Raw genomic sequence first — 27,529 nt, 5'->3', positions numbered from 1 at the left:
TCAATCTGACCACTCGTTCTCATCCAGTTCCGAGTCATCGTCTGATTCGCTGTACTCCACGGCAATCCGGCGGGAAAGGATCGTGGCCACATCATTCCCCACTGGCTCTTTCTTAGCCTCCTGCTCCCATTGCTCTTGGACTTTCCGGAGCTGAATTCCTGCACGTATGGAGAAAGGAAATCCTTTGAGTCAGCACACACAGCACGTACTGATGACCTACGGTTCTCATTCAGGCAGTGGATACTTTGTGCTCATCAACCCAACCCAATTTTTGTGCCAAAGGGACCACAATGCATGACATTTTCCAATCTGCAAGTTAACTTTCAGCCAGAAGGGGAGGGTGCCACTCAAAACAGGGTCGTTGTGTTGAGATGGGGAAGGAACTTTTTCTCCACCACCACCACACTTCCCCGGCGCAATTTTTTCTTTCTTTACCAACGTATTTCTACCCCAGCTCTCCTCTATTGCCAATACTTGGCAAGTATTGCCAAGTATTCCGGGCTGTATTGCCAAGACCACGGCAATACAGCCCGGAAAACCCACAACAACCATCGTTCTCCGGCCGTGAAAGCCTTCGACAATACATCGAACATCACCAAATTCACAACTTGCCACGATATAACACCCCTCTTCCTTTAAGACTCAATCTAGAATGTTAATATATCTGGTTTTCTTCATAACCTCCCAGACCTCCTGGGGCCAGTCATCTCAGAGTTCGTCCGTGGCAGTTCTTGACCTCTATCACCTAGGGGGAGCTGATCCTCAGTCACTCCTGATGTTTGAGGCTCTTCTGCAACTGCTCGTGATTGTTGATAATCCCGTGGTGGAATTGTCCACTTCCCCTGTTACATCTGAGACCTCCCCACCGCCCCTCAGTGTTGGCCCATCCTGCATTGCTACTGCCATCCCCTGGCGTTCCTGATGCTGTGATGACATCCTGCGGATCTGATCCAGGTGTCTTTTAATGATCTGTCCTGAAGCCAGCTCTACTTGAAAGGATACTGGCCCTGTTTGCCCCCTTATCACCCCTGACTCCCATCGGCTCCCACTCCCAAAAGCCAATACCCAGACATGGTCCCCCAGCTGAAAAGCACGGGGAAGAGGTCGAGGGGGCCGTCCATGATGCATCGCCGCTTGGCCCTGACGCACTTTAGTGCCTACTGTTGGTCGCAAAAAAATCTAAATGTGAGTGGAGGGACCGACCAAACATAAGCTCTGCAGGGGAGACCCCAGTTGTGGTGTGGGAAGTTACTCGGTACTGCAAGAGGAATGAGTTTCTAGCTGAGTTTCTAAAGGTACCTGCCCCATGCGTTGCAATCCATGTTTCACTGACTGCACCGCCCGTTCTGCCAACCCATTAGAAAAGGGATGATAGGGGGCAGTGTGGATGTGCTGAATACCATTGCATTCCATACACTCCCTGAATGTGGCCCCTGTGAAAGTCAGGGAAATGTCAGTGACTAAGATTTCCGGTAAGCCAAAATGGCAAATATTTGTCTCAGCTATACCACTGTGGCCTCAGCCGTGATGGAAGACATTACTTGTACCTCCAACCATTTAGCATGAGCATCCACCACCACCATCAGTATTTTGCCCCTAATGGGGCCTGCAAAGTCAACATGCAGCCTATCCCAGGGTTGAGCTGGCCATTCCCGAGGGTGGATCGGTGTAGCTGGTGGTGCCGGATGACTGTCCTGACAACAGGCACAGGATCTCACCAAATGCTCAATGTCCTGATCCAGGCCGGGCCACCAAACCAACCCACGGGCCACTCCTTTCATCCTGGAAACACCAGGGTATGTGTCATGAAGTTGGTTCAAAACCTGCCCTCTCAGTTTACGGGGAACGATCACCCTGCTCCCCCACATGAGGCATCCAGCATGAAATCCTAGATCCAATTGTCTTTTAAAAAATGGCTGCAAGATCTCCTCCCGGATGTGGGTAGGCCACCCATGCTGCACCCAATCCACAACAGGTGCCAACTGCACACCTCTACTGGTTTCAGGGCTGATGCGCTCTGCCGTCACAGGCGAGCCACTGAGCAAATCCACAAGTAGGATCATATCTCCTGGGTCTGGTATCTGTGCTGGCAAATCAGGTAAGGGAAGCCTGCTGCATGCATCAGCATTAGAATGTAATCCACCCTGCCGAAACCGGATCTCATACTGGTAGCCCAATAACGTTAGAGCCCACCGCTGCATCCTGCTGGAGGCCATTGCAGGGACTGGTTTGTGTTCACCCAAAAGTGTGAGTAATGGTTTATGGCACAGGAAAGATTTGAGCTGGGGACTAACAAATTTGTAGCTCAGTTTCTTAACCTCCCTCCCCCCATACGGAGGCTTCCACGTGTGCCTCACTAATAACAACAACAACAACAACAACATTTGATTTATATACCGCACTTCAGGACAACTTAATGCCCACTCAGAGCGGTTTACAGAGTATGCTATAAGCTAGATGAAGAATTTATCTGCGGCTCCTTTCCTTGGTTAAACTGCATGCTAGGCAACCTCCATTAGAAAAAAACCCAAGCTGCCAGCTGCTGGAGTCCAGGGCCTGGATTTGGTTTCCTCTACCAGCTCTTGGCTGTGAGTGCCATTTTTCAAATAGGGCTTTCCTTGGCACAGTTCTGGAGGCTAAATCTACATGGAGTTGAATTAGGGCTACAGACTTAAACAAGTTAGTTTCTTAGCTAAGCAGAGATTTAAATCTGGATCCCTTAGTCCAAGAAGACTACTGCAATGATTATATAAGCATCTCCTGCCAGTGGGTGGTGCTGTCAAGAATCTGAGTGGCTAGATTGGTTCTATACGGTTTCTAGTTGTTGTTCTGTGTTCTGCGAGGAGCAGACGTTTAACCACCGATGCTGCTTATGATCCATGCTGGAGGCTGTGCAGCAAACCACTTGAAAACCTTGATTAAAGCTGGCTTCTTTGAACAAATGTGTTTACCCTGCCGAATCCACTACACCTCACTGGCTCTGTAGCGTTCCAATACAGAATGCCAGATAAAACATGAAGTCAAAAAGCAGCATTGCTTTTTGGCTTAAGACCCACACAACTGAATGAATGGGATCTATCAGCCATGTGTGGTGTCCTCCCTGAGAAAGCGGGAGTTGGAGAAGAGCAAGATATGGGTCCTTGAAGACCAGCGGGATTTCCAGGGTACGAGCTTTCAAGAGTCAAAGCTCCCTTCATCGGAGAGTTGTCCAGCACCTGGTAAGTGCCCCCCATTTGGGTGAGTGACTGTGCCACAGTTGGTGCCTCCCCCTCCCCCTGGTCCTCTCTCTTTCACACGGGCACTCTGAAGATCGTAGCCAGGATGGAAACCAGAAACTCACCTCTGCGGATTGCGGCAAGCAGGTCACTCCGGGCATCACTCATTGGTATCAGGGGGATCTGAGGCTTCCGTGCGTCAACCGTAACAGCAGGGGGAGATGCCGAGTGAGCTGGTGAGGCCGTAACTGTTGGGGGGCCAGGGGGAGGAGGGGGAGGTGCAACAGGGGGCCCCAGAGGGCCAGTCTGCGGGGGAGAGGCAGAATAGGGGCAGGGTGGAGCTGGCGGAGGGGAAGGCGCATAAGATGAGAGAGCCACAGTGGTAGCAGCATTAGGCGCCACGGCTGGAGGGGCAGAGATGGGGCTGTCGAAGGCAGTCTGAGCCGAGGGGATGACTGGGGGTGGGGGCGGAGGAGCAGGAGGGACAAAGTATTCGGCCAAGGGCACCTGTTGAGGGCTGGAAAGAGAAGGGAGGTAGATTGTTTGTAACAGACATGGAGCCAGACAAATCTGACAAATATTTACAAAATTAACAGCTTAAATCATAGAAGTCATCGGATCAGGTAATGACTTGCCTGTTTCTCCTTTTCAGCTACTGTGTTCTGCAGCTGTTTGCGGCTATAATCAGACTGCTGACTTTTGAATAATGAGCAGATAAAACACGGTGCACAAGCATGAGGACTCGAGCAAAGGTAATTATCCAGGGCTGAATCCACACGTCCCGGCGATGCACTAAACTTCCAGAAGTATAGCATCTTTCTAGCGCAATTTCTGACTTGTGGCAGTTTAGCGCAAACTTCCCGAAGTTTAGCACAACGCTGGGATGCACCGGGATTCAGCCCAGATACTCCAGGCTGGGGTTTGGTCTTTGGACAGATAACTGGACAGAGTAAACCTTGATTCTCCTGGGTCTTTTCATGGCTTTTAATACCATCAGTCATGGCTGCATCCATACATCATTAGACACTGCATTATCTTTGTGCTATAGTGATTATCTGCAAATGGACAGGATTGTCTGAACAGCACAGTTGCAAATGATTGCTATAGCTCAACAACAGCACAATGTCCAATGATGTGCCAGTAAATTGCTGCCTCTGATTGGGGAGATACCCTTTAGGTACCATGGCTAGTAGCCATTGATAGACAGACCTTCCCCCCCCCCCCCATGATCTCTCTAACTCTCCTTTAAAGCCACCTGGGCCTGGGGCCATCACTGCATCCTTTGGCAACAAATTCCACATTTTAATTGCTCCTTGTATAAAAGTGTTTCCTTTTGTTTGGCATGGATCTACTGCCCATAAACTTCATTGGATGCTCTTGAGTTCTAATACTTTGGGAGAGGGAGAAATGATCTATCTGTCCACTCTCTCTACCTCATGCATAATTTTATAAATCTCTACCATAACTCCCTTAGTCTTTCCTTTTGTGAAAAGTCCCAGACTCTTCAGCCCTTCCTCATAGGAAAGGTGCTCCAACCTCTGAATCATCTTGTTTGCCCTCTTATGTATTTAGCTTGCTTCTTTGTAAAGAAGTCTTCTACAAATGCATCTTGACCATCACATTTGCCTCGAGGCTTGCGCACAATGCCCATCGTCTCATGGCAGATCCGTTTGTTTTAGTGCTGGGTTTCTTTTCATAGCATCAAATTCAGCACACCCTTCGTGATATTTCTGAGAGGTGGATTTTTGTTTTTAAAACTTGCTGGGCTTTTAGAAAACGTGCTGATTTTTCCACCATACCATTCAACGAAGATTTTATTATTTTTGACCACTGACCTCTCATGACCGCCCTGACATTTATTTCCTTGTTTTCTGGACCAAAGAACTAAGTGCCGACACAGCCCAGAGCGCCAGGCTGAGATACACGTGCGCGGCTTTGTTTTTCTTCATATGACCTGGCCTCAGGAAGACGCATCAAGGGGCACCTAAGCAGAATGATGCCTCATACAAGAGAAACTGTTTGCCGCTGGGGATTAACACCAAACTCTCTCTCACTGCCTTTTCATATGCTGGAAAGCCACAACTGACGGCTTCCAGATGTATCCAAGATATGCGGGTGCATTACACGAGGGACAGAGATACAAGCTCCTGTTTCAGACAAGGGACGGTCATGCCATCAACTGCACCCTTGGTTGAATCTCATGATCCATCTGCAGAAGGCACGGATGGTTTCAGATCTTCCCCGGGTTTCCCTTCCCCAGCAGCCCTTATTCCTGGAATCACAGGAGCTCCAGGATGGGAGGCTGCCGTGGGGGGGGGGGGAAGGAGTGAAATTGCCTTCTCTATACTCCACTTAAAGGAGAGGGAGGGGAGGGTGATTTTGCCCTCTTTCTTCTTCACAGCCTCCCAGCCCTTGTTAATTCATCCATGCAGGTCCTGTGACACCAGGAATGAACTTTCTTGATGCAGTAAGGACTGCTGAGGAGGGGGGCCTGCAGGAAAGAGCCGGAATCTTTCCATCTACGGAGCGCTGAATCCAGTCCTCTGCACAGGGGCTCAAATGGAAGGTTTACTTTGAAAGCTGTCCGTGGGGTGCTGTCCATGGTCCTGAAGAAGGAAGCCATCATAAACTGTTGATAGTCAAAGGATGTGAACCAGTGGGGAAGTTGGTTTTGCTTTCTAGAGCAACTGGCTCCACACAGTTCATTTCCTGAGACACATTCTCTCCCCACACCACTGTCAACCTAGATTTCTGTGCATTTTCTGTGGGGCAAGAAGATGCTTCAAGCGCTTCAAGGAAGCCACTACACAACAGCTCTGTGTGCACTTTACACGTGAGACCTTTGACCATGCAATGACTTAGACCTGGTCTAATTTTTTCCATTGACAGGGTTTTCCATTGATAGTTTCGGTGGCAGGAAAAAAACAAGATTACAAGTGAACACTTGCATATGGCCAAACACTGAGCAAATTCTGCCAACAAGGACCCATGCCAACAGGGGTTAAGATTAGCATGGAGATGGCAGAATTTGGATCATGAGCTCATTTTTGGCATTAGTTTATTAGGTAATGACAATGGGAGCAGTGCTTAACAGGGGACAAGGGAGCAGAGAACTAAATGAGCAACAGATTCAAGGGAAGGAAAAAGAGATCTCTCATTCAGTCAACCTGGCCTTGGGACCGCTTGAAGACGCCACCTAATCCAGTTTCCAAGGCTTCCTTCATTTGAGAGAATGGGTGTTGATTTTATACTGGCCAACTGTGTCTGTTGTTTATAGTGAAGGAAAAGAGACTGCAAAATGGTGAGGATTCAATTAAGCTCCTTCCTAACAGGACTTGAGATAGATGCTGATTCGCCCTAACATACAGTCCCCTCAATATCCTGCTATAGCTAGCTGATTTCAGAGAATGAAAGGCATTTATTTTACCAGGAAGCAAAGTCCTCCAATAAACATGACTACTCACAGAAGTAGTATGATTCTCTAACCCTTTTCTGCATTAAACAGTTTTACTTTTGTTAATTTATGATTCTCTATTTCCTGCATTTAACATTTTTGCTTTTCGATAATCTGTCAAAGGGGGAACCTGTGCCCAGAAAAGGAAAAATGTGCATTGGAATCCATACCCATAATCCTTGACTATCTGAGGTCTCGGTCCGTTCAGCACAGTCTCTGGCAGCTGCGGCACATGAGGCTGCTGCACTCGGTTGAGACTGTTTTGTCGGCTTCCTGCCACAGAGGGTCTGTAGACGTGCTCCTGGCCCTGGCTGGCCACCAGGATTACCTCTTTGTTGTCTGTTGAGAGGTGTGAGGCTGGCGCTAATATCTGCTGGGCGTGGTGATTAGGACTGGCTGGGTATGAGTGATCAGCTGCATCGGACGCATAAGATCTGTCACACACAAAGACACCAAAGGTTGTACTCCTGAGTGGCAGGGATCATGGGGGGGGGGACCACAGTGAAGGGAGGAATATGATGGCATCTATTAGCTGCTGGAATCAAGGCCTGCTTAGGTAAAGAAATCAAGGACAGGCATTTTAAAAAATACAGACATGCAGCAGGAAGGGGAGAGGTGTGGGGAAGCAACGCAACGCTGCAGCTCATGCACTTTCCACACAGCTTGACATTCTAGCTCCTGTGCAGCCCGTCTCATTTCTTATCTCAGCATACCATGCAAGAACTGCTAAAGAGCAGGTGGCACCCAAACGACACGCAGGCCTGTTTTCTGGAGGCTTTGTAAAGGCCTGGATTTGCCCTGAACCTGCATCTACCCAGCGTAGAGCCCCTGGCTGCCGCAGGGAATAACAGCGTCCAGAACCAGAAGAGAAGTCAAAGAAAAGCCAAAACCAGCAAAGAAAGAGAAAGATCGAGCGAAGCGTGTAATACGTAAAACCTGCCTATTATCTGGGGATAGTGATCCTTCCGATGAGGCCATGTGATATGGGGATGGTGAGAACCTGTTATCGGGTCGGAATTCTTTATCGTAGGCCATCATGTTCCACTCCAGCCGCCGGTTACGAGCTTTCCTCACTTTCTTCACTTCCCGGGTAGAATCTTCAACCAGCCGCTGCTCCTGGAAGCAAAGAAGCACCAGCCGAGTCAGTCAACAACGTGGAAGTTGTGCAAACAGCAACGTCTGCTTGAACTGGTGGTTGCAGGCCTGATCCCCAGGCAAAGGAGGCAGAATCCCCGAGGTGGACTGTACCACATCCGAGTTGTAAGCAGGGAACGCCATCACTGAAGGCTGCTCTTGTCAAAAAAAAATCCTTGTATTAAAAGTCTAGCACACCAGGAAGAACAGCTCTAGTCCACTCCGTTACCTGCTACGTTAATCTCTACTGTGCAGGGGTGCGTCTCTCTGGTTTTTCGTTGCTTTGTTTTAAATGTGGGAGTATTAAAAAAAACCAGTCCCGCTAGTGAACTCAAGTGAAAAAATCCATTCCACCACCTCAGTTTATTGAATGTCCAAACCAAGCCACAGAGAGCTATTGGGTAAAGACAGTAGGGGCTTGCAACACTGTGAAACAAAACCTCATCCCCTATTCCACAACGGCTCTCCCATACCATGCATCCTTGAGATTCTTGAAACTGATTCATCAAGGAAGAACCTCATCCCCATGTTCTACACAAAACACAACAGACCCCTGAAGAGTTCGTAAAAGAGCTTGTGTAGTCTTTTAAGTGCTTGTGAAGCTAAAATGGGGGCAGAGAGAACCATGGAGGCTCTTTGGAGAAAGGTCAGGATAAAACTGTAACATCCAGATTGAGCTATCTCCACCCCACCTTTCTTTCCAAAGGAAGAACTCAAGCTGGCCAGCATATATAAACAAGCAACGCCAATACAACCTGGCCAAAGCCACAGAAGGGACTTCACTGTCTGCCTCTCCTTCCTCTGCAGAGAGTCCGGACATGAATGGAGGCTGATAAATAAGGGGACAGTTAGTCAGGCCAGTGAACGGAGCCTTTTTCTCTTTCTCAGTGCAGATAAGGTGCTGTGCACACTAAAGTGCTATGTGTTGATTAAATGTGCTATTCAGCTAAGAACATGATGCAAAACGAACTAATTTATGGAATGCATTTGCAGAAATGGTGCCCTGGCAGGGAAGCTTTTTTTTTTTTTTTGCATCATCAGAGATATTATAAAAAATCATCAATATGAATGTCTCCATGGCTGGAAATTAAAAAGGCATTTGTTAAAGCAGGAGGCAGCTGGATCCCACAATGCTAAAGATGCTCTCCCAGTCCTTCTATCAGGAATGATCTGATCCTGTCCAAGAAAACACTTGCTTTTACCCCCAACTCCCACCTCTGGGCTTCTTGGAACTGCTTGGTCTCTGCACAGAATGGGATCCAACTATGGTCAAGAAGCTTGAACAAGATAAACCAGTACTGATTGCATCAGAGAATATACCTCAACCAATATCAGGTCATTGCAGCATCTGAAGCTACCTCCCTTCCAACTCTTCACATTCCATCTTTCTACCCTTTCCTAAGATTGCGATAATGGTGATGCCCAACTTGCAAATCAGAAGGCTGAGGTCCCTTGGGGTGTGCATTTAAACAGGCCTTGTGAACAGTAGTGGCTAGCCCAGCAAGAAACTGCTGTGTCATGCAAAAAGCCAAGAGCAGACGAGGAAGCCAAATGAACATAAAACCATAGACTGCTAACCTGCCTCCACATTTTAGAGTATATTTTTGACACAGTTCAAAGACCTTCCATAGAAAGTGTATTTTGGAAGGGGTCTCTCTCTGCCCAATTCACAGCAACATGCAACAATACCAGTCCTCCCACCCCATCAGTGAGTCACTTGTGCACATTCATGAGCTGGTATATTGCAGTGGTTATGGGTATAAGCTGGAAGGCTCATACCTCACTTCAGCTGAGAACACAGGAGGCCAGCTGTGCTCCCTTTTCCTCAGCCCATATCTGCAATGGGGGGGGGGTACACTAGGACTCTGTGAGGATATGCTGGAGGCACAAATTAGAACATCCCCCCGCCCAGATCTCCACTTTAAAGATGCTAAACTCATAGAGGCCACATTCCCCCCTCCCTGCGGTTTATCTTTTCTTTCCTCCTGAAATGAGTATCTCAATAATCCCCACCACCACCACTACAGCATGGTGAGTCTTCGTCAAACCATTTGTGAGATTTTTTGGTGGGGGGGAGGGTCAATATTTTAGTTTATAAACTAGTATTGTTCTCATGTTTAGGTCGCCCCTCCCTCCAGCATGTATACGGCCCCTACCATGTCTCTGCCTCACATTTACTTTTGCTGTTTTTGTGACTGGCATAAGTCAGTATTAGACAGGGTTTCAATGGCCTCCCTTACTTGACTCAGGTTCTTAGGGCCTCTTGAAGTCACCAACCAAAACTAGCTGCTACTGCTGGAAAAACACCCTCTCAGCCATATCCATGAACCAAGCTGTCTGCTCACCAGATTACTAACAGCTAAAGGGCAGGATCTTTCTTGGGACATATTCATCTTCCTTTATTTAGACCTCATTTTCCATCTAGTGCTGTATTACACTAACGCAGACCATTGCCTCCCCCAAGCTCAGTGTTGTCTACTCTAGTTGGCAACAGAGCTCCAACATACCTGGAAACGAAAGGCTTCTCCAGACACCTGCACCCCGCCTCACCCCAGAAACCCAAAATACCTCTCATTGACTACAGATTTCCAAATCTGAGGCAACTGCATGTTGAGGAAGTTCATGATGTCTAAACGATGACACTGTTTACTTCAGTACTAAACCTTTATGATTTGGAACATGCAAGACTGGGGTCCCCCCATCTTTGATAGTGGAGTCAGACATCAGGAGAACTTGTGCCCAAAGCCCCAATTCGGAATGGGAGCGCAGCACAGGAGCAGAGGGGGGCCTCCTCCTGTCCTTTTCTGCTGACTCCGCAGGGCCTTGGGAGTTCTATTTGCCCCACTGACGGGCTACACACGCAGCCTCGCCAATGCAGCATATCACACTCCCCCCGGCTATTTTGGGTTAGCAAAATGACATTGGGTGTCGGGGGGGGGGGGACTAGAGTCCCTTTTCTCCATGCCACAGTCCCAATCTGAACTGGGGCCCAGGCACTTGAAAAACAAGCGCCCTGACTCTTGACATCTGATTGTCGTCATCAAAGGCAGATCAGGGGCACTCCAACTCTACATAATACAAATCATAATTTGCAGTTCAGGCCTTAGTTACAGCTGCTTTCGGGGCTGAATTTTCTCTTATTTCACCCATCTTTGCTTCCATGCCCCATATAGACACACTCAGATTCCCACAGATACTACATTATGAAACATTCAAGCCACGTGCCCACTCCCCTAATTTTACCTTCTGCCTACGTTTCTCTTTCCTTTTATCCTCTGTTGCCTGCAGCATCTTCTCTTTCCACAAGTTGAAGAAATATGAAGGATCCGTGTAGAACTTCAAGCCATCTTTCTTATCATCTCTAAAATGAACACATTGGTGGGGAGGAGAAACAGAGACCACCAATTACCAACCTAGAATAAATGTTTATAAGTAATCCAAACCCTAAAATGGGGGTGTGCAGGGGCTTTGGTGCCCAGGCCACATCTGGGCCTCTGCCCACTCTGGAGGGCCCTTGGTGCTGGCTCTTCTGTCACCCGATCTGGAAACAAGAAGAGCTTGCACCCCACAAAGAGCCCCACAAACGGGCAGAGATCCAGGTGCGACGCCTCTCGAACCCTGCTGCTGTTCACACCTGTCATGACCCTAAGCCTGAGGTAAGGGAGCAGAGCAGCCAGTAGGCCTCAAAAGAGCCTTTCCATCACCCACAGGCCCAGGCCTGGCTGCCAATTTCCATGCAGGCCTGCATTTCCCAGGTGTTTTCCAAGCTTCAGAGCTGGACTGGAGGGAAATGTGGAGGAGGCAGAGCTGCAGCAGAGGCCACCTGAGGCCCTACACAGGGAAGACAGGAGGCTGTTTGCTCCCGAAGCTGCTTGGCAGTGAGGCCGCTTGGCGAGACGATCCCTCGGCCCAGGCGGGTGAGTCTGGTCTCCTAGGATGAGATGTTGAGGAAGGAACATAAAACAAGTATGGCAGCCACGTTAAGAAGCCTAGTTGTTTTCCGGTTATCTTCTTTGTGAGTTTTGGCCTGTATTAATTCTGCCTAGGGTTGCCAGCCTCCAGATGGTGGCTGGAGATCTCCCGGAATTACAACTGATCTCCAGCCCATAGAGATCAATTCCCCTGGAGAAAATGGCAGCTTTGCAGGGTGGACTCTATGGTTTTTATGCTACTGAGGTCCTGCCCTCTTCAAAGTCCACCCTTTCCAGGCTCCACCCCCAAAATCTCCAGGAATTTCCCAACTTGAAGCTGGCAACCCTAAGTCTGCCCCATTTTTATAACTTTTTAAATATGTATTTACTTGCTATAATATTAGTTTAATAAACTTAATTGCTCTGTTTGGGTTCTTCACACTTGAACGTTGGCCATACCTAAGGCCATACCCTGACTAAAGCAGGGGTTTCCTGTGAAGGGGCTCTGGGCCATTTCTGGCAAAGCCCAAGAGCCAGAGTGGCAGCAGTTGGTCAAGGCCCTTGCTTGCTCCATGCCTGATGGGGCAATAATAATAATTACATTCAATATATGGTCTGCAGCTGCTAGAGGAGGTAAGGGCTTTTTGCCTTTCTTGGCTGTGGTGGGTTAAGCTGAGAAGCTAAGGGTGGTCCTCTCTAGCTTTGGGGCTTTTTGTGTGTAGTTTTGTGTTGATTTGAGTGTAGTTTTGAGGCTGAGTGTGTTTGGGCTTGATTGTGTTTGAGGGTGAGTGTGTTTGTAAGGCTGCTGGGGGTTGCTGGAGTACAAGCCACACCCCCCCCCCTTTGTGCTCACCTCCTGTGCTTAGCAGGAAGTGACCTTTTGCATTGAAAAGGCAACTGCTGGGCAGGGGCGCGAGCCTTTGGCGCGAGCCGAAGGGCAAGAGCTAAAGGGCTCTTGGCCTGTGGCTCTTAGCCGGGGGATCATAGCCGTTTTCTTTCCTCTTTCTGTGTTATTCCTAAAACAGAATAATGAAGTCAGAATGCCAGCAGGGGGTTGGGGGCTTTCCAGTGTATTGCACTGAGTGTCACATGTATGACTATCTGCCTTCTGGTCAGAAGTCCTGGATGTGTGCTCGCTGCAAGGAGCTCCTGGTTCTCAGGGAACGAGTACGTACCCTTGAGGCCAAGGTGGCTGACCTGGAGAAGCGGAGACAGTTAGATAGGCACGAGGACAAGATTCTCAGGGACAGGACAGATGTGTCCCACTCTAAAAATGGCAGTGTTCTTGTTGTCAAGGAGAATGAGGATCTTGTGGAATCAGGGCACCGTATTGAGGATAAGGGGAACATGCCCTCAGAAGGGACCTCTTCTTCAGTTGGTGAGCAGGTTTCCTTTCGCATCAAGGAACCATCCCTGGGTGGGGCGGGAGGGAGGCTCTTGGTAGTTGGTGATTCGATCCTTAGACAAGTAGATAGCTGGGTGGCACAACCGCGTTCTGACCGTATGGTGACTTGCCTGCCTGGTGCGAAGGTAGCGGACATTACGCGTGTTATAGATAGGCTGGTAGATAGTGCTGGGGAAGAGTCAGCGGTCGTGGTCCATGTTGGAACCAACGATGTTGGGAAATGCAGTCGTGAGGTCTTGGAACAAAAATTTAGGCTGTTAGGCAGGAGACTCAAGGCCAGGACCTCCAAGGTAGCCTTCTCAGAAGTGCTACCTGTTCCACGCGCAGGGCCAGAGAGACAAACGCAGATCAGGAGTCTCAATGCGTGGATGAGACGATGGTGTAGGGAGGAAGGGTTCAAGTTTGTTAGGCACTGGGATTCTTTTTGGGACAAGCGGGAGCTGTACAAGAGAGACGGTCTCCACTTGTCCCGAGAAGGAACCCGGCTGCTGGCACTTAAAATCAAAAAGGTGGCAGAGCAGTTTTTAAACTAAATGCTAGGGGAAAGCCGACAAGAGATAAAGTGTCTCTGGTTCAGGATGGTTCATCTCAGAGAGATGAAGGGCTAGGTATAACACTTCTACAGGGAGATAGATTAGAGTTGTCAACTGAGATGGAGACAAACAGTGCAGATGACCTAACTACGTCTCGAGGCAAAGTGTGCCGGGGAAGTTACAGGTGTTTATATACAAATGCTAGAAGTGTCCGAGGTAAAATTGGGGAGCTGGAATGTTTAGTGTTGGGCGAATCCATAGACATTGTGGGCATATCAGAAACTTGGTGGGATGAGGAAAATCAGTGGGACACGGTGATTCCTGGATATAAATTATATCGGAAGGATAGGGAGGGAAGGGTTGGTGGTGGGGTGGCTCTATATGTCAGAGAAGGTATACATTCCAGTAAGATTGAGAAGGTAACTGAATTAGATTCGCTTCTGGAAATGCTATGGGTTGAAATTATGGGCCCAAATGGAAACTTAACTGTGGGAGTTTGTTATCGCCCTCCAGATCAGAAAATAGAGGAGGATTATAAAATGATGACAGGATTAAAGATGACTGCTAAACAAAAAAACTGTGTTGTAATGGGTGATTTTAACTACCCACACATTGACTGGGCCAATGGGTGTTCGAATCGGGGGAGAGAAAGTGAGTTTCTAGACTGTCTCAATGACTGTGCTATGGAACAGATGGTTACAGAACCTACTAGGGGAGAGGTGATCCTGGATTTGGTCCTCAGTAATGCTGAAGACCTGGTGAGAGATGTAAATGTGATTGCACCACTTGGGAACAGTGACCATAATGTTATTGAGTACAACATATGTATAAATAGGAAATTGCCAAATAAGACCAACACAGCCATGTTTAACTTCAAAAGGGGTAACTTTTCTGAGATGAGGGGGTACGTGAAGAAGAAACTGAAAGGGAAAGTAAAAAAGGTCAAAACACTTGGGGAATCTTGGAGACTATTTAAAACTACAATCCTGGAAGCTCAAATTAAATATATACCGCTGGTTAGGAAAGGCACAAATAGGTTTAGGAAAAGGCCAGCATGGTTAACAAGCAATGTAATAGAAGCTGTAAAAGGTAAAAAGGATTCTTTTAGGCAGTGGAAAACTAGTCGGAGTGAGGTTGATAAAAAGGAGCATAAGCTGTGGCAAAAAAAGTGCAAGTCTGTGATCAGACAGGCAAAAAGGGAATATGAGGAGCATATTGCAAAGAACATAAAGAAAAACAATAAACAATTCTTTAAATATATTAGAAGTAGGAAACCAGCTAGGGAGGCCGTGGGGCCCTTGGATGACCAAGGCGTAAAAGGATTACTAAAGGGTGATAGGGAAATGGCCGAGAAGCTGAATGCGTTCTTTGCTTCTGTCTTCACTGTGGAAGATAAGAAGTGCATGCCCACTCCGGAAGCACTGACTTTGGGAGGGGTTTTGAAAGACCTGAGTCACATTGAGGTGACGAGAGAGGAGGTTATGCGACTGCTAGATAATTTAAAAACTGATAAATCACCGGGCCCAGATGGCATACATCCAAGAGTTCTGAAAGAACTCAAGTGTGAACTTGTAGATCTCCTCACAAAAATATGTAATCTGTCATTAAACTCTGCATCTGTTCCTGAGGACTGGAAGGTAGCTAATGTTGTCCCCATCTTTAAAAAAGGTTCCAGGGGAGATCCGGGAAATTACAGGCCAGTCAGCCTGACGTCAATACCGGGTAAGTTGGTGGAAACTATTATCAAAAATAAAATTAGTGGGCACATTGATGACCAAAAGCTGATGAGGAAAACTCAGCATGGGTTCTGTAAGGGAAGATCTTGTCTCACCAATCTGTTAGAGTTCTTTGAGGGAGTGAACAAACAAGTGGACAAGGGAGACCCGATAGATATTGTTTATCTTGACTTCCAGAAAGCTTTTGACAAAGTTCCTCATCAAAGGCTCCTAAGTAAGCTCAGTAGCTATGGGATAAAGGGCCAAGTCCTCTTGTGGATCGAAAACTGGCTAATTAATAGGAAACAGAGAGTGAGCATAAACGGGCACTTCTCACAGTGGAGGATGGTGAGCAGTGGGGTGCCACAGGGGTCGGTATTGGGTCCAATGCTTTTTAACTTGTTTATTAATGATTTGGAATTGGGATTAAGCAGTGAAGTGGCTAAATTTGCAGATGACACGAAATTGTTCAGGGTGGTGAAAGCCAGAGAGGATTGTGAGGCACTCCAAAGGGATCTGTCGAGGCTAGAAGAGTGGGCATCCATGTGGCAAATGAGGTTCAATGTAGCCAAGTGCAAAGTAATGCACATTGGAACCAAAAATCCAAAATATAAATACAAGTTGATGGGGTCTGAACTGGCGGAGACTGACCAAGAGAGAGATCTTGGAGTCATGATAGATAACTCACTAAAAACGTCAGCACAGTGTGCGACTGCCATAAAAAAAGCTAATGCTATGCTAGGGGTTATTAGGAAAGGGATTGAAAACAAATCAGCCGGTATCATAATGCCTCTGTATAAATCGATGGTGAGGCCTCATTTGGAGTACTGTGTACAGTTCTGGTCGCCACACCTTAAAAAAGATATCATAGCACTGGAAAAAGTACAGAGAAGGGCAACTAAAATGATTAAAGGGTTGGAACACTTTCCCTATGAGGAAAGATTGAGGCGCTTGGGGCTCTTTAGCCTGGAGAAAAGACGACTGAGGGGAGACATGATAGAGGTTTACAAGATAATGCACGGGTTAGAGAAGGTCGAGAAAGATGTGTTTTTCTCCCTTTCTCACAATACAAGAACTCGTGGGCACTCTATGAAATTATTGAGCAGTCGGGTTAGAACAGATAGAAGAAAATACTACTTTACACAAAGGGTGATAAACACATGGAATTCGTTGCCACAGGAGGTGGTGGCAGCTACAAGCATTGCCAGCTTCAAGAGGGGACTGGACAAATATATGGAGCAGAGGTCCATCAGTGGCTATTAGCCACAGGAGATAGATGGTATTCTCTTTGTGGGGAGGTGGTGCTCTGTGTCTTGGTGCTGGAAGGAAGGCAGTGGGAGGGCTTCTGGTGTCCTGGCCTCACTGACAGTCCTTTAGATGGCACTGGATTTCTAGCCACTGTGTGTGACAGAATGTTGGACTGGATGGGCCACTGGCCTGATCCAACATGGCTTTGCTTATGTTCTTATATATATCGCCCTTAACGGCCACTCAGAGTGGTTCACAAAGCATGCCATTATTATCCCCACAACAAAACACCCTGTGAGGTGGGTGGGGCTGAGGGAGCTCTGAGAGAGCTGTGACTGCCCCAAGGTCACCCAGCTGGCTTCAAGTGGAGGAGTGGGGAATCAAACCTGGTTCTCCAGATGAGAGTCCTGCTGCTCTTAACCACTACACCAAACTGGCAAGGGGGTGAAGGGGGTGAGAAGGGAGGGAGAGATTCCAGGAAGGGATATCCCATCTGTGGCAAACTTTCGCAGCCTTGCTACCTTCTGTGACAACAGCCCTCAGCTCTCTGGCTCCCTGACACGAGCACTGGCTGGCGAACTGATCCTGGACTCCAGAGAGCTGATGCTTCTGACAAATGGTGAGTCACAGAAGAAAACTCTCCTGGGTGGGGTGACTGCCATTTGCCCATCTCTAAGCAAGAAACTGTCTATATTTATTTCACAGATACTCAGCATTCAAGAAACATTACCTTTTTGTAATCCTTACAACAACCCTGCAAGGTACAGCAGCATTATTAATCCCATTCTGCAGGTGGGAGGCTGAGGCTGAGCAAGAGCAGAGTGGGCAGGGAGGGATCCAAGCCAAGAATTTCCTGATTCGCCACTATGACTGCAGCACGTAGTGCAGCCCCAGGCACAGCACGCATATGCCCTGGCTTGGATCCAAAGCAGCGTGAGCAGAGGTGTACTAACGGAAGGCGCCTTCCTTACCTCCCCCCCCCCCCCACTGCATCCTTCTGTGCTCCCAATGGTGCTTCTCTGGGTCACAGACTCCCAGTGGGCCAAAGCAGGGGGAGGGGGCTGCAGAGGGATGGGGGATTGGGCAACGTAAATGCCATTCCTCCACCCTTGCCAACAGAAACACCATTCTCTATGCAGAACTACTGCTGCATAGCCAGAATGCAACTGAGGAACCAAGCCACTGTACAATCCCACACCAAGAAATGTAATGCAGCATGTTGAAAAAGCTCCGGATCCCCCTCCTCCTCGGCCTCCCTCAGGCTCTTTAAAGCAGAGCACGGCACGCCGCACACACCCTATAGGGCTCCCTGAACTTTCATGAGTTTCCTTCCTTTTTGTGTGTTTGGGAAGCCCTACAGAAACTCGTGCTGCTTCCTGCACTGTGTTTAAAGTGGCCTGGGGGAGAACAAAGGGAAGGAGGCAGCAATACTCTGAGCACAGGCAGTGGGTGAAGTGGGACCCCTTGGGAAGTGCTCTTGGCTGAGCCACCACTGTCTCCCAGAGACCCACTGAGCCTCACCTGAAAGGCTGGGGGTGCAGAATTAAAGGGAGCTATGGGCTGCATGCTCACAGCTCAAGTGAGGTCACACGTAATATTACTCGGTGCCGGTGACATCAAGTGATTGCTCTCGTGGGTGAAATGGCCACCTGTAGTGCCACAGACAAACGCATCTTGGCAAGCACGATCGCTCCCAGTGGAGGCAGCCTGCATGTTTAGCTGTGGTCTTTTGGCCCTTCTTTCTCCTTGCACCGTGGCCAGTGACCTTCCCTCCAACATCTTGACCTCTAAGAGGCAGCAGGATGCTAGCCATTCTTCCCTGCCAGACCCCTGAATATGGCACCTCTTTTCTTTCAAAACCGTTCCAAACACTGACTTCATCCCTTAAGCCACATCCGCAGTGGTATCAACCAAGGGTAGACTGGGGTGCTGAAACAGTGCAGGGCCAAGGCCAAGCATGTGGTCCTCATAATGGCCACTAGATTCAGACTCAGCCAGCAGCCACCATGACGGCAGCCAAACGTTTGCTTGTTTCCTCTTCCTGTGCTGCTACCAGCTGAGTCCAAGTGGAACAACTCAGCTTGAACCTGACCCGTGGCAGTGTGGGAAGAGGCAACAGACGAGCATGTGCCCACTACTGCTGCCCACCCTGAACATCCCCAGGAGGCCGGAGGGGAGAGCCACCCTGCCAAACAAGCTCACATTTTCCTCTTGCCTCCCCCTCCCCTGCCTCTGCTGTCTTTCCCACTGTAGACTTTAGACTGTGAGGCCTGTATTATTTTTCACTTGGAAATGCTGTGCACATATCAGAAATAATAAATGATTAAGTGCAATTCAGCAGCCGCTTCTGCAGAGGAACAACAGACTTGCTTCCTTCAGAGTTTGGAAAAGAAGACGTCAGAACAGAAAATCTTTGAATCCTATGAGGGGCCACCCCCCTCCACAGTGTGCTTGACCAACACTAAGAATCCGTCTCTGTTTCCCATGTTAGACACCAAGATGGCCACACGGCCAGTAGTGGAAGTCCTTTTGACAAATGCCCTACCGATACGGCGTGAGGATGTTGAGTGGCGGGGGCTTATCACAGCGCTGGTACATCTCCATCACAGGGTTAGGGATGGAGTTGCGGGAGACGACCTGCTGGTTCTGAATAGTCGAGCTCTTGAACGCTTTCCGCATGTTGATGTCTTGCAGCGAAACTGCAAAGCAAAACAGGAGCATGAAAAGGGACAAGAAAAAACGGGGAGGGCTCATGTTCCCATTGCACAGTGTAAGATTTGATTCCTGCAATATACATCAGATCTTTTCCTAACACTATTTCCGTGTTTATCCTGCTAGTTCAGATGAGGATACAACATTGGAAAACGCTGTAATTTATTTTGTCTGATCTTTCATACAGGAGCAGAAAGACTAAAATTGTCCTTCAGAACCCACATCAATAACAACCTGAAATTCCTACCTAAAACTCAAAGACCCAACTGGACCAGTCTGTTTCTCATCTCTCACACAAGGCAGGCAACACCCCCCCCCCCACACACACACTGCATGCCTGGCTCATCCATCCAAACAGTCTGCAACCAGTCACAAGCCCATTCCATTCTTTCTCTTTACTTCACAACATAATCCTGACATTGTAACTACCCCCATCACCACATTAATTGCTCTCAGGTCCAGCTTTCTGCTATCTTCACAATCCCTTGTACAAAACAGTATTTTATAATCCAACCCTAAGTGGAGTCACTCCCTTCTAAGCCCATTGACTTGGATGAGGACCCCCCCCCCTTTCAAATATATGACTTTGCTTATTACAGAAGGGATCCTGGCCCCATCTGGAGACCAACACGATCCATTCTGACTGGCAGATCTCAGATGGTTCTCTTAAATACCACTTTCAACAGCCCTATAAGGTTTTGCTTATAATTAAGTCTGAGTATTTCATTTCTGCTTGCTCATGTGGAGTTTTTAAAGTTGTTGCTGTGAATTTCAAATGCAGGCCTCTGAAGAAAGGAGGAGAGGGCTGGAGGGGTGAATGGGGCACCCTGTAATTGGAAGGTAGCTGATTCCTGAGGGACTGAGTGAACCGCAGTTTTTAGTTACTGTGGCAAATTAAATTTTGCCGTGATGTGATAGGAAGTCCTTCTGAGCAATTATTAACTATTCCCTTACGTTGGGCCAATTTCCTAGCTCCCTCAAGGAGGCGCTAGTGAGACCTCTGTTGAAAAAGCCTTCCTTGGATAAATATAACCTAGGCCGATTCCAGACGGCCCTCCCCATCGTGAAATGTCGCGCGTCGTCGTGCAGAAAACGCGAAATATCGTGTTTTCTCGCGCGAGTCACACAAAACTCGCGCGAGAAAACGCAATATTTCGCGTTTTCTGCGCGACGACGCACGACGTTTCGCAATGGGGAGGGCCGTCTGGAATCGGCCCTACTCTTCCAGCTCACTTCTTCAGATTGTGACTCACAAAAGTTCATACCCTACCATCAATTTGGTTAGTCTTACAGGTGCTACTGGTTTTACTTTTTTCTGTTTTACTGGTTTTAAAATCTACTGATTTTACTGTGATTGCTCATTTGGAACTCTTATGCTAAAATAACTGTGAATAGACATTTCATCCACACATTTCTCTAATCATTTTTAAAGTCCCTAATACCCTCTAGGATTTGTCACTTCATGTGCCAGTGAACTCCATATATTACAGATGCACTCTTTAATATCCAGAGGAGTTAGCAATGTTAGTCTGTAGTTGCAAAATAGTAAAAAGTCCAATAGCACCTTTAAGACTAACTAACTTTACTGATGCATAAGCTTTTGAGAACCACATGCGTAAGTGGGTGTCACCAGCATATTGATGACACCCAATACCAATGCCTCAGGCAATCAAATTCAAAAGTCTTTTAATCAAATGGATTCTGGTTTTGGAAAAGGCGTGATCAAAACTTGCAAGTTGCTGCTCACAAAGTAGAATTCTGGCTCACAACACTGCACCGCTTAGAGGGACCATTGCTGCCAGGTAAGGGGCGGGGAGGCGAGGGAGCCTGAATCAAGGGAGTGCTCCGGGGGTGGCCATGCCTGCGCAATGTCACTTCCAGGAAGCAGCATCACGTCCGGGGAGCCGCATCTCTTCCGGAAGTGATGTCATTGTGTGTTTCTAGGATGGTAATAGAGAGTTCTACCACCTCTTTTGCCAGAAAAAATCCCTGTAAGTCACAATGGTCAGCTCATATAACACCAATTTTGAAGCCATTGCACTGGTTACCAATTAGCCTCTGGATCCAATTCAAAGTGCTGGTCCTCACCTTTAAAGCCTTTCATGGTCTGGGGCCCCACATACCTTCGGGCCCGCCTCTCCCATTATGAAACTCACCCACCCCTGCCTGGTTCATTAACCTTTGCAGGGCTTGCTGATGGTTCCTGGCCCTGGTGTGGCACGACTTTCTTGCACCAGGAAGAGGATCTTTACGATTGTAGCACCCTCCCTCTGGAGCGCACTGTTGGAAGGCACTCATGCTCAGCAGGATGTGCTGATGTTTCAGAAACCCTGCAAGGCAGAACTATTCTGGTGTGCCTTTGCTATTTAATATTATTTTGTGAGGCACAGAATCACACAGAGTTGGAAGGGGCCAAACAAACCTTCTAGTCCAACCCCCTGCCCAGTGCAGGATCAGCCTAAAGCTTCCCTGACAAAGATTCATCCAGCCTCTTCTCGAAAACTGCCAGGGAGGGGGAGCTCACCACCTCCCTAGGCTTCCACCTTTGAACTACTCTGACCGTGAAAAAGTTTTTCCTAATATCCAGCTGGTACCTTTCTGCATGTAATTTAAGCCCGTTGATTTGGGTCCTATACTATGCTGCCAACTGAAACAGCTCCTTGCCCTCCTCCAAATGACAGCCTTTCAAATATTTAAAGAGAGCAATCATGTCCCCCCTCAACCTCCTCTTCTCCAAACTAAACATTCCCAAGGCCCTCAGCCTTTCCTCGTAGGGCTCAGTCTCCAGTGCAAACTGCTACGCATTTTAATCTACCTGCAATTTTTATGTTATTCACAGGGTTTTATAGGCTGGAGTTGGGATTAGAGTGTTTTAAATTATTTGTATTAGACTGTTTTATTGTGATTCTTTTGAATATTACATTTTGTACTGTTTTTAATCAATGTAATTGTTGTGAATCGCTTTAAGATCTTAACTGAAGAGAAGTGGTATAAAAATTGAATGAATAAATGTGTATGCTATTATTGTGTGGTCTATGACCGTAATAAAGATTCTTTCCTGAATGAATAAATGACTAGACAGATGAAGGGAGCTTCGTGGGTGTTCCTGTGATATCCTACGTAGCACTTGTCCAAGCACACAGTCGGAATGGCACTTCGGTCTTCAGAGGAGAGGGGGGGGGGCTTGGATCTCTGGCAGAGCACCTGCTCTGCACGAGGAAGGTCTCCAGTCAAAAGGATGTGAAAGGACCTTTGCCCGAAACTTGGACAGCCACTGCCAGTCTGAGTGGACAAGACTGACCTTGACAGACCAAGAGTCTAATTCATCATAAGGCAGCTTCATGTGTATGAGAATTCCTGTGGGTTTCACACACCCCTTTCACTGTTGTTCCTGAGGATCTACTAGACAAAAATGGGGTGGAGGGGACACTCTCCCTGGGCTGCACTGGAAGGGGAAACAGAAAGCTCCGCTCCATGAGGTTCGTAGATGGTTGGATACACACCACTGTCCCACCGCAAAATTTTGTTTTATGAGGTCCTAAAGTAAAGCCTGGAAGTTGGCAAGCCTTCAACAGCACAGAACAAAATATGGATCTGTCTAGCTGTAGCTCCTGAGCTACACACTGTAGCAGGTAATAAAAAGGAAACACAAAGGTCAATTACACTGATGTTTCTCAAGTTACCTTCCTCCACGGTGGAGTCTAACTGAGTGACCTTGATCACCAGAAGATCCACCCGCTCCTGCAGAGAGTTCATTCGCATGTAGAAACTATTGGCTTCGTTGAACAGTTCTCCAAAGATGTCTTCGGCATGTCTGCCTGAAAGAACACAACAGAAAGGAGACGGCCACATCTGGTGAACGAAGACACGAGGGGCTCCCGAAGAGGAGTCAGAGACAAACAAAAGGGCTTCCCCCACATGAACCAGAGGCAAGCACGGGCAGAGTCCAGATGAGGGCAGCCTTTTCCGTTTTTACTCATCTGGGACGGGTTTTTTTTTTGCAAGGCGCTGAAAGACGCTTTGGTTTGTCCAAAGCAAGCAAAAGCCACCCTGAGGCCAGAACTGCATGTTGCATTAAATTGGGAGCCACCCCCTAAAATAATTATTATGTGCTTAACTCTTCCTTCTCTACTGTAGTATCTCGGACAACTTACCTATTTATTGGGGCTGTACCTGATCCTCATTGTCTGACATCAGCAGGAGCACCGAAGCACAAAACATCCGGACACTGGCAAATTGCTCAGGGTGTTACAGGGGAAGAGAAGGAGCTAGAGGCACCATCACCACTTTGAGGGGCAGCCCCAGCCATTAAACAGAATGTGTCACCCCAGACATGAAGGCCTCACTGACTGCACCTCAGGTAGTTTGAAATCACCTTATTATGACACAGAGAGGCAAGTATGAGAATAGGAGGCAAAGCAACAAGCAAGGTGTACAACGGGGGCTTCAAGCAGAGTGCTGAAGGGGCAGGACATGTGAGCAGCTGCTGCCTTTTATGGGCCTTAAGCAAGCAATCAGGTTACAGCATACCCAATGTTTGGTCTTTCCTAGAACTGTCCACCAATTAAATCATTTTTCATTGATGAACCCACCCTGCCATCTCAGTCTCCTGCCACTACAGTCATTTGGAGCCTTCCTGTGCATTACAGTCATTAGATAGGGCCTTCATCTGACTACCAGCATCATCAGACTGGGGGAGGGGGACAAGGGGTAAGGTCTTTTTATCAGTGGCATTCTCATTATGGAAATCTGTTCGGGGGGGGGAGTGGAACCATTTTTATGTGTTTCCAGGAGATCAGTGGAAACCTTTCTGTAGGGGCAAGCAACAGGTTTTTCCAGATTGCATCAATATTCTTTGTGTCTTCTGGGATTTTTCTGAGCTGTGTTTTATGGCACATTTTACAGATTGTTTGATAGGCTGTCATCTGCCTCAAAGGGTCCTGTGGAATTAAGTGGTGCGCTAATACAGACACGGAGTCCAGCACTGTAAAGTTGACAGGTGTCACAAGAAGAGCCAGGGCGCAGGAGAAACGAAAGCCGCACTGGGGGATTTAAATCAAAAGCCTATTCCTAAGGGGTTCTGTTGACACACATCGGAGGCTACTCAGCTGATCGGACTGATTGGCATGGCTGCTCTTCACCTCTGGTATCGGCAGTTCTTTTCATTCATTGTGCTAACTGTTTCAGACCTTTCACACAGGGAAGCAGGGGCCACTGGAGTATTCCTAATATCCGTTGTTCTGCCAAGGATCACTGCCTGCCTCCCACTCACCACATCTTCCGGAACAATTTTCACTGCCTCCCACGTGCTCTGCTCATTGATTCTGCAATAGCCTGTCCTGCGCCATCTTTTTATTTACTTAATCAGTTTTATTTGCTTAATTAGTTCAACAAGCAAATTGTTAATCTGATGTTTGAGGCACACTGCTGGGATCACGTGGCACATATTTTGTTCCCTCTTCGTAAGTTACCAGTTTTGCTTCTGGGCGCATCCCTCAGAACATTCGGGAACTGGAGACTGTAAGCTGAATGGAAGCATCCAGTGCATACTTAAGGAGCCTTCAGTTTGGGTTGGTCTGGCCTGACCCTTTTTAGGGACCAGCGCGTTTGTTTCTCGCATGCCCTGTGTGTCTGGGATGCTAGAATGCCTTTCTTGTTTAGCAAGACAGAAGAATCAGCAGCGTGTCTTGACCTCATGAAACAACTAAGAATACAACACAGTGTTGGGAAGAGTCTAAAAGGAGCCTCAAAACGCACTCATTCTCAAATGGGAGGGAGTTGCCACCCTTCATACATCTTTTGCCCATTAGCAACAAAGGGACTCATTGTGTCAATCTGGTTTAAGGGCTACTGTTTGCCTCAGGTGGTATTAAACTGTTTCATGTTGCAACAGTTCAAGCTGATCCATCTCGCCCCATGCAAATCAACCCTACAAAGATAGGCCTGGTTCACACAGGCAGGAGCATGTGGCGGTCAAGTACGCAGCACAGTCTCGGACTGGCAGGGCATTGCAGGATAACAGACAATCATACCGGAATGTTCCTTTTTTACAAAAAAAAAACCCTGGCTGCAAGTAGAAAACCTGAGCAGCAGAGGGAGGGGAAGGCCCCTTTTCTCTGGGAGACTACTTGCATGGAGCTTTTTTTCCAAGCTGTGTTTTACCACCGGCTCTCTGAAGCGGCGCAGTCTGCTATCTCCTTATCCCCTGAACATGTGAACCAGGCCTTAGACCGATCTAACAATTATTCCCCTTCACCAGGGAATCCTGAGCACTGTCGTTTTGATCTCCAAAAGAGAATTCTCAGCAGCTTCTTCAATATATATTGCCCATGATTTTGGTGGGGATTCTTATAAAAACCACAGAAGTTTATATAAGAATCTTTCTACAAGCCAAGAGGATCTTGCAGATTTATTTCTTATTTCACTTTCCCCCTTGTTAAAGCATAAGCAAGATAACCTCTCCATGGCCTGCAGACCCTGACATCTTGCAAGAACTTCTCGGCATGGAGCAGAGTCTTTGCAAACAGCGCAGGATGGTGTTTGCAGCACGCACACGCTTGTATTTCTGCCTCTCTTTCATCTTTGGCCAAAGAAGACCTTTGTAATGCCTTGGAACAGGGAAAACCTCTTTGACCAGAGATGACGACAGGAAGAGAGTAACGAGAGAACTCTCTCTGATAATGGTGGCCATCTCTGATGTGGTACCTCCGACGTGCTTTTTGGCACCACTTCCTTTTCAGTAAAGAGGAATGAAGCAAAAAAACTGGGAAGCTTTGAGTGTCTGGCTAGCACAATATTGAGCTCCTGGGCAGGTGGGCCACAGCCACGCCCTCTCGGCTTGACCACCAATACAGGTTTTGTGATGAGTTGGCAACCTCTCCCTGTGGCTGTGCACGAAGCAAATGTTCTTGTTTCTTTGGAAACAGAAAAGCAAGCAGTGTCTCTTCCTCAAAGCAAAGAACCCATTCTGGCTTTTCTATGCCTCTCCTGCAGGAGGCACACCAGAAGAACCCCAGAGGCACCACCACTGCAGCTGCCTCTGCCACAGGAACCACACCACACCGTGATTCACCCTGCCCCACCCCCCATGGTAGCCATTTTGGGACGGCAGCCGCTAGCCTTTCTTAACATTCCAAGAGAGTCTGCAGGATGGGCCTGTTCCATGGGCAGCGAGAAGGATTTTGCCCTGCCTTAGCATTCTGAAAAACCGCTCTGTCTGGCCTCATCCTCCGTCCTGGAAAACATACAAAGACTTGTGACTTACTGAGACTCCCCAGCTGCTTAATGATGGCAGCCAAGGTGCTGTTGGTCACGCACTCCAATTCACTGGTCACGCCATCGGGGAGGGCTCCACGGCAGAGGTGCCGGGGCTCGATGTTCCTTTTCACTAGCGGCATCTTCGCAGGGAATCAAAGAGCTTCACCTGGGGGAAAGAAGGGGGAGATCAACCACCAGTATCTTTTCCCCCTGTTGAAAACATACGTGTACAGAACCCGTGGATGGAGGTGACATTTCACGAAGTTCTGCAAATAAAACAAAGCAAGCAAGCGAAGAAGGCCTTTATCCTGAAATGAGGAATGAGGAAGACAGCCGAGGGAGGCGAGAGAGAGAAGGGCAAACGCCACGTCAGCCCTGAGATGGGATCTGAAAGAAGGTAGAAGGGGCACCACAGAGACCCCCCCCGGAAGGGATTGCCAGGGCAGGAAGGGAGAATTGGCAACAGCCACTCAGCACTGGGGGAGGGAGCCCTAAACATTACAGATCCCTTCCTCCTAATCTCTGTGCCACCCCCCCCCCTTTTGTCACTGCCGGTGGCCACCTGTCTATTGCATCCACCGCTCTGGGAGCAAGTGTTGCAACCCACCTCCACCAATCACAGCTCATCTCACGCAAGAGGCATAAGGGAGATGATGGTTTGCAAACTTCCTGCCTTCCGGAAACCGTCCTCTACCATCTGATGAGGGACTCCTACCCACAGGAGAGGATCCGGGGAGATGCTCAAGGGCCCCCGAGCACTACGGGGCTCACTGTTGCCCTCCTTCTTGAATGGAGAGGCTGGCCCCACAGCACACACCCGAAGCGCAACGGGCCTCTGGGGGAAGCTGGTCCAGCACTACCTCTCAGTGATGAACTCCCGACAAAATGCATTCCCCAAACACCCATTGGAAAACCGGTGAGTGCTGAGCGTTTTGTATTCATTTA

The 27,529-nt window shown here is 48.1% G+C and overlaps 1 protein-coding gene across 1 annotated transcript; it reads right to left on the bottom strand.

Moving 5' to 3' along the window:
- Window positions 1-26,724, bottom strand: LOC129341583 (actin-binding protein WASF3-like). Its single transcript, XM_054996855.1, has 8 exons — window positions 26,592-26,724; window positions 23,011-23,145; window positions 19,161-19,314; window positions 11,047-11,164; window positions 7,610-7,785; window positions 6,840-7,103; window positions 3,341-3,732; window positions 1-158 (listed from the first exon to the last, which is right to left on the bottom strand). The coding sequence occupies exons 1-8, from the start codon at window positions 26,722-26,724 to the stop codon at window positions 1-3; spliced, it is 1,530 nt and encodes a 509-aa protein (XP_054852830.1).
- Between the last annotated feature and the right edge of the window lie 805 nt (window positions 26,725-27,529).

Source organism: Eublepharis macularius, chromosome 13 (assembly GCF_028583425.1).
Source record: "Eublepharis macularius isolate TG4126 chromosome 13, MPM_Emac_v1.0, whole genome shotgun sequence".
Classification (NCBI taxonomy): Eukaryota; Metazoa; Chordata; class Lepidosauria; order Squamata; family Eublepharidae; genus Eublepharis; species Eublepharis macularius.
This window is presented reverse-complemented; position numbering and strand designations above follow the sequence as displayed.

Bases quoted from the DNA above. Each gene is read 5' to 3' on its own strand.
- LOC129341583 (XM_054996855.1), bottom strand. From the start codon at position 26,724: ATGCCGCTAGTGAAAAGGAACATCGAGCCCCGGCACCTCTGCCGTGGA. The intron at 23,146-26,591 runs GTAAGTCACAAG...GTGTTCTTTCAG, and splicing joins TAAGCAGCTGGGGAGTCTCA to GCAGACATGCCGAAGACATC. The intron at 159-3,340 runs GTGAGTTTCTGG...CCATACGTGCAG, and splicing joins GCTTGCCGCAATCCGCAGAG to GAATTCAGCTCCGGAAAGTC.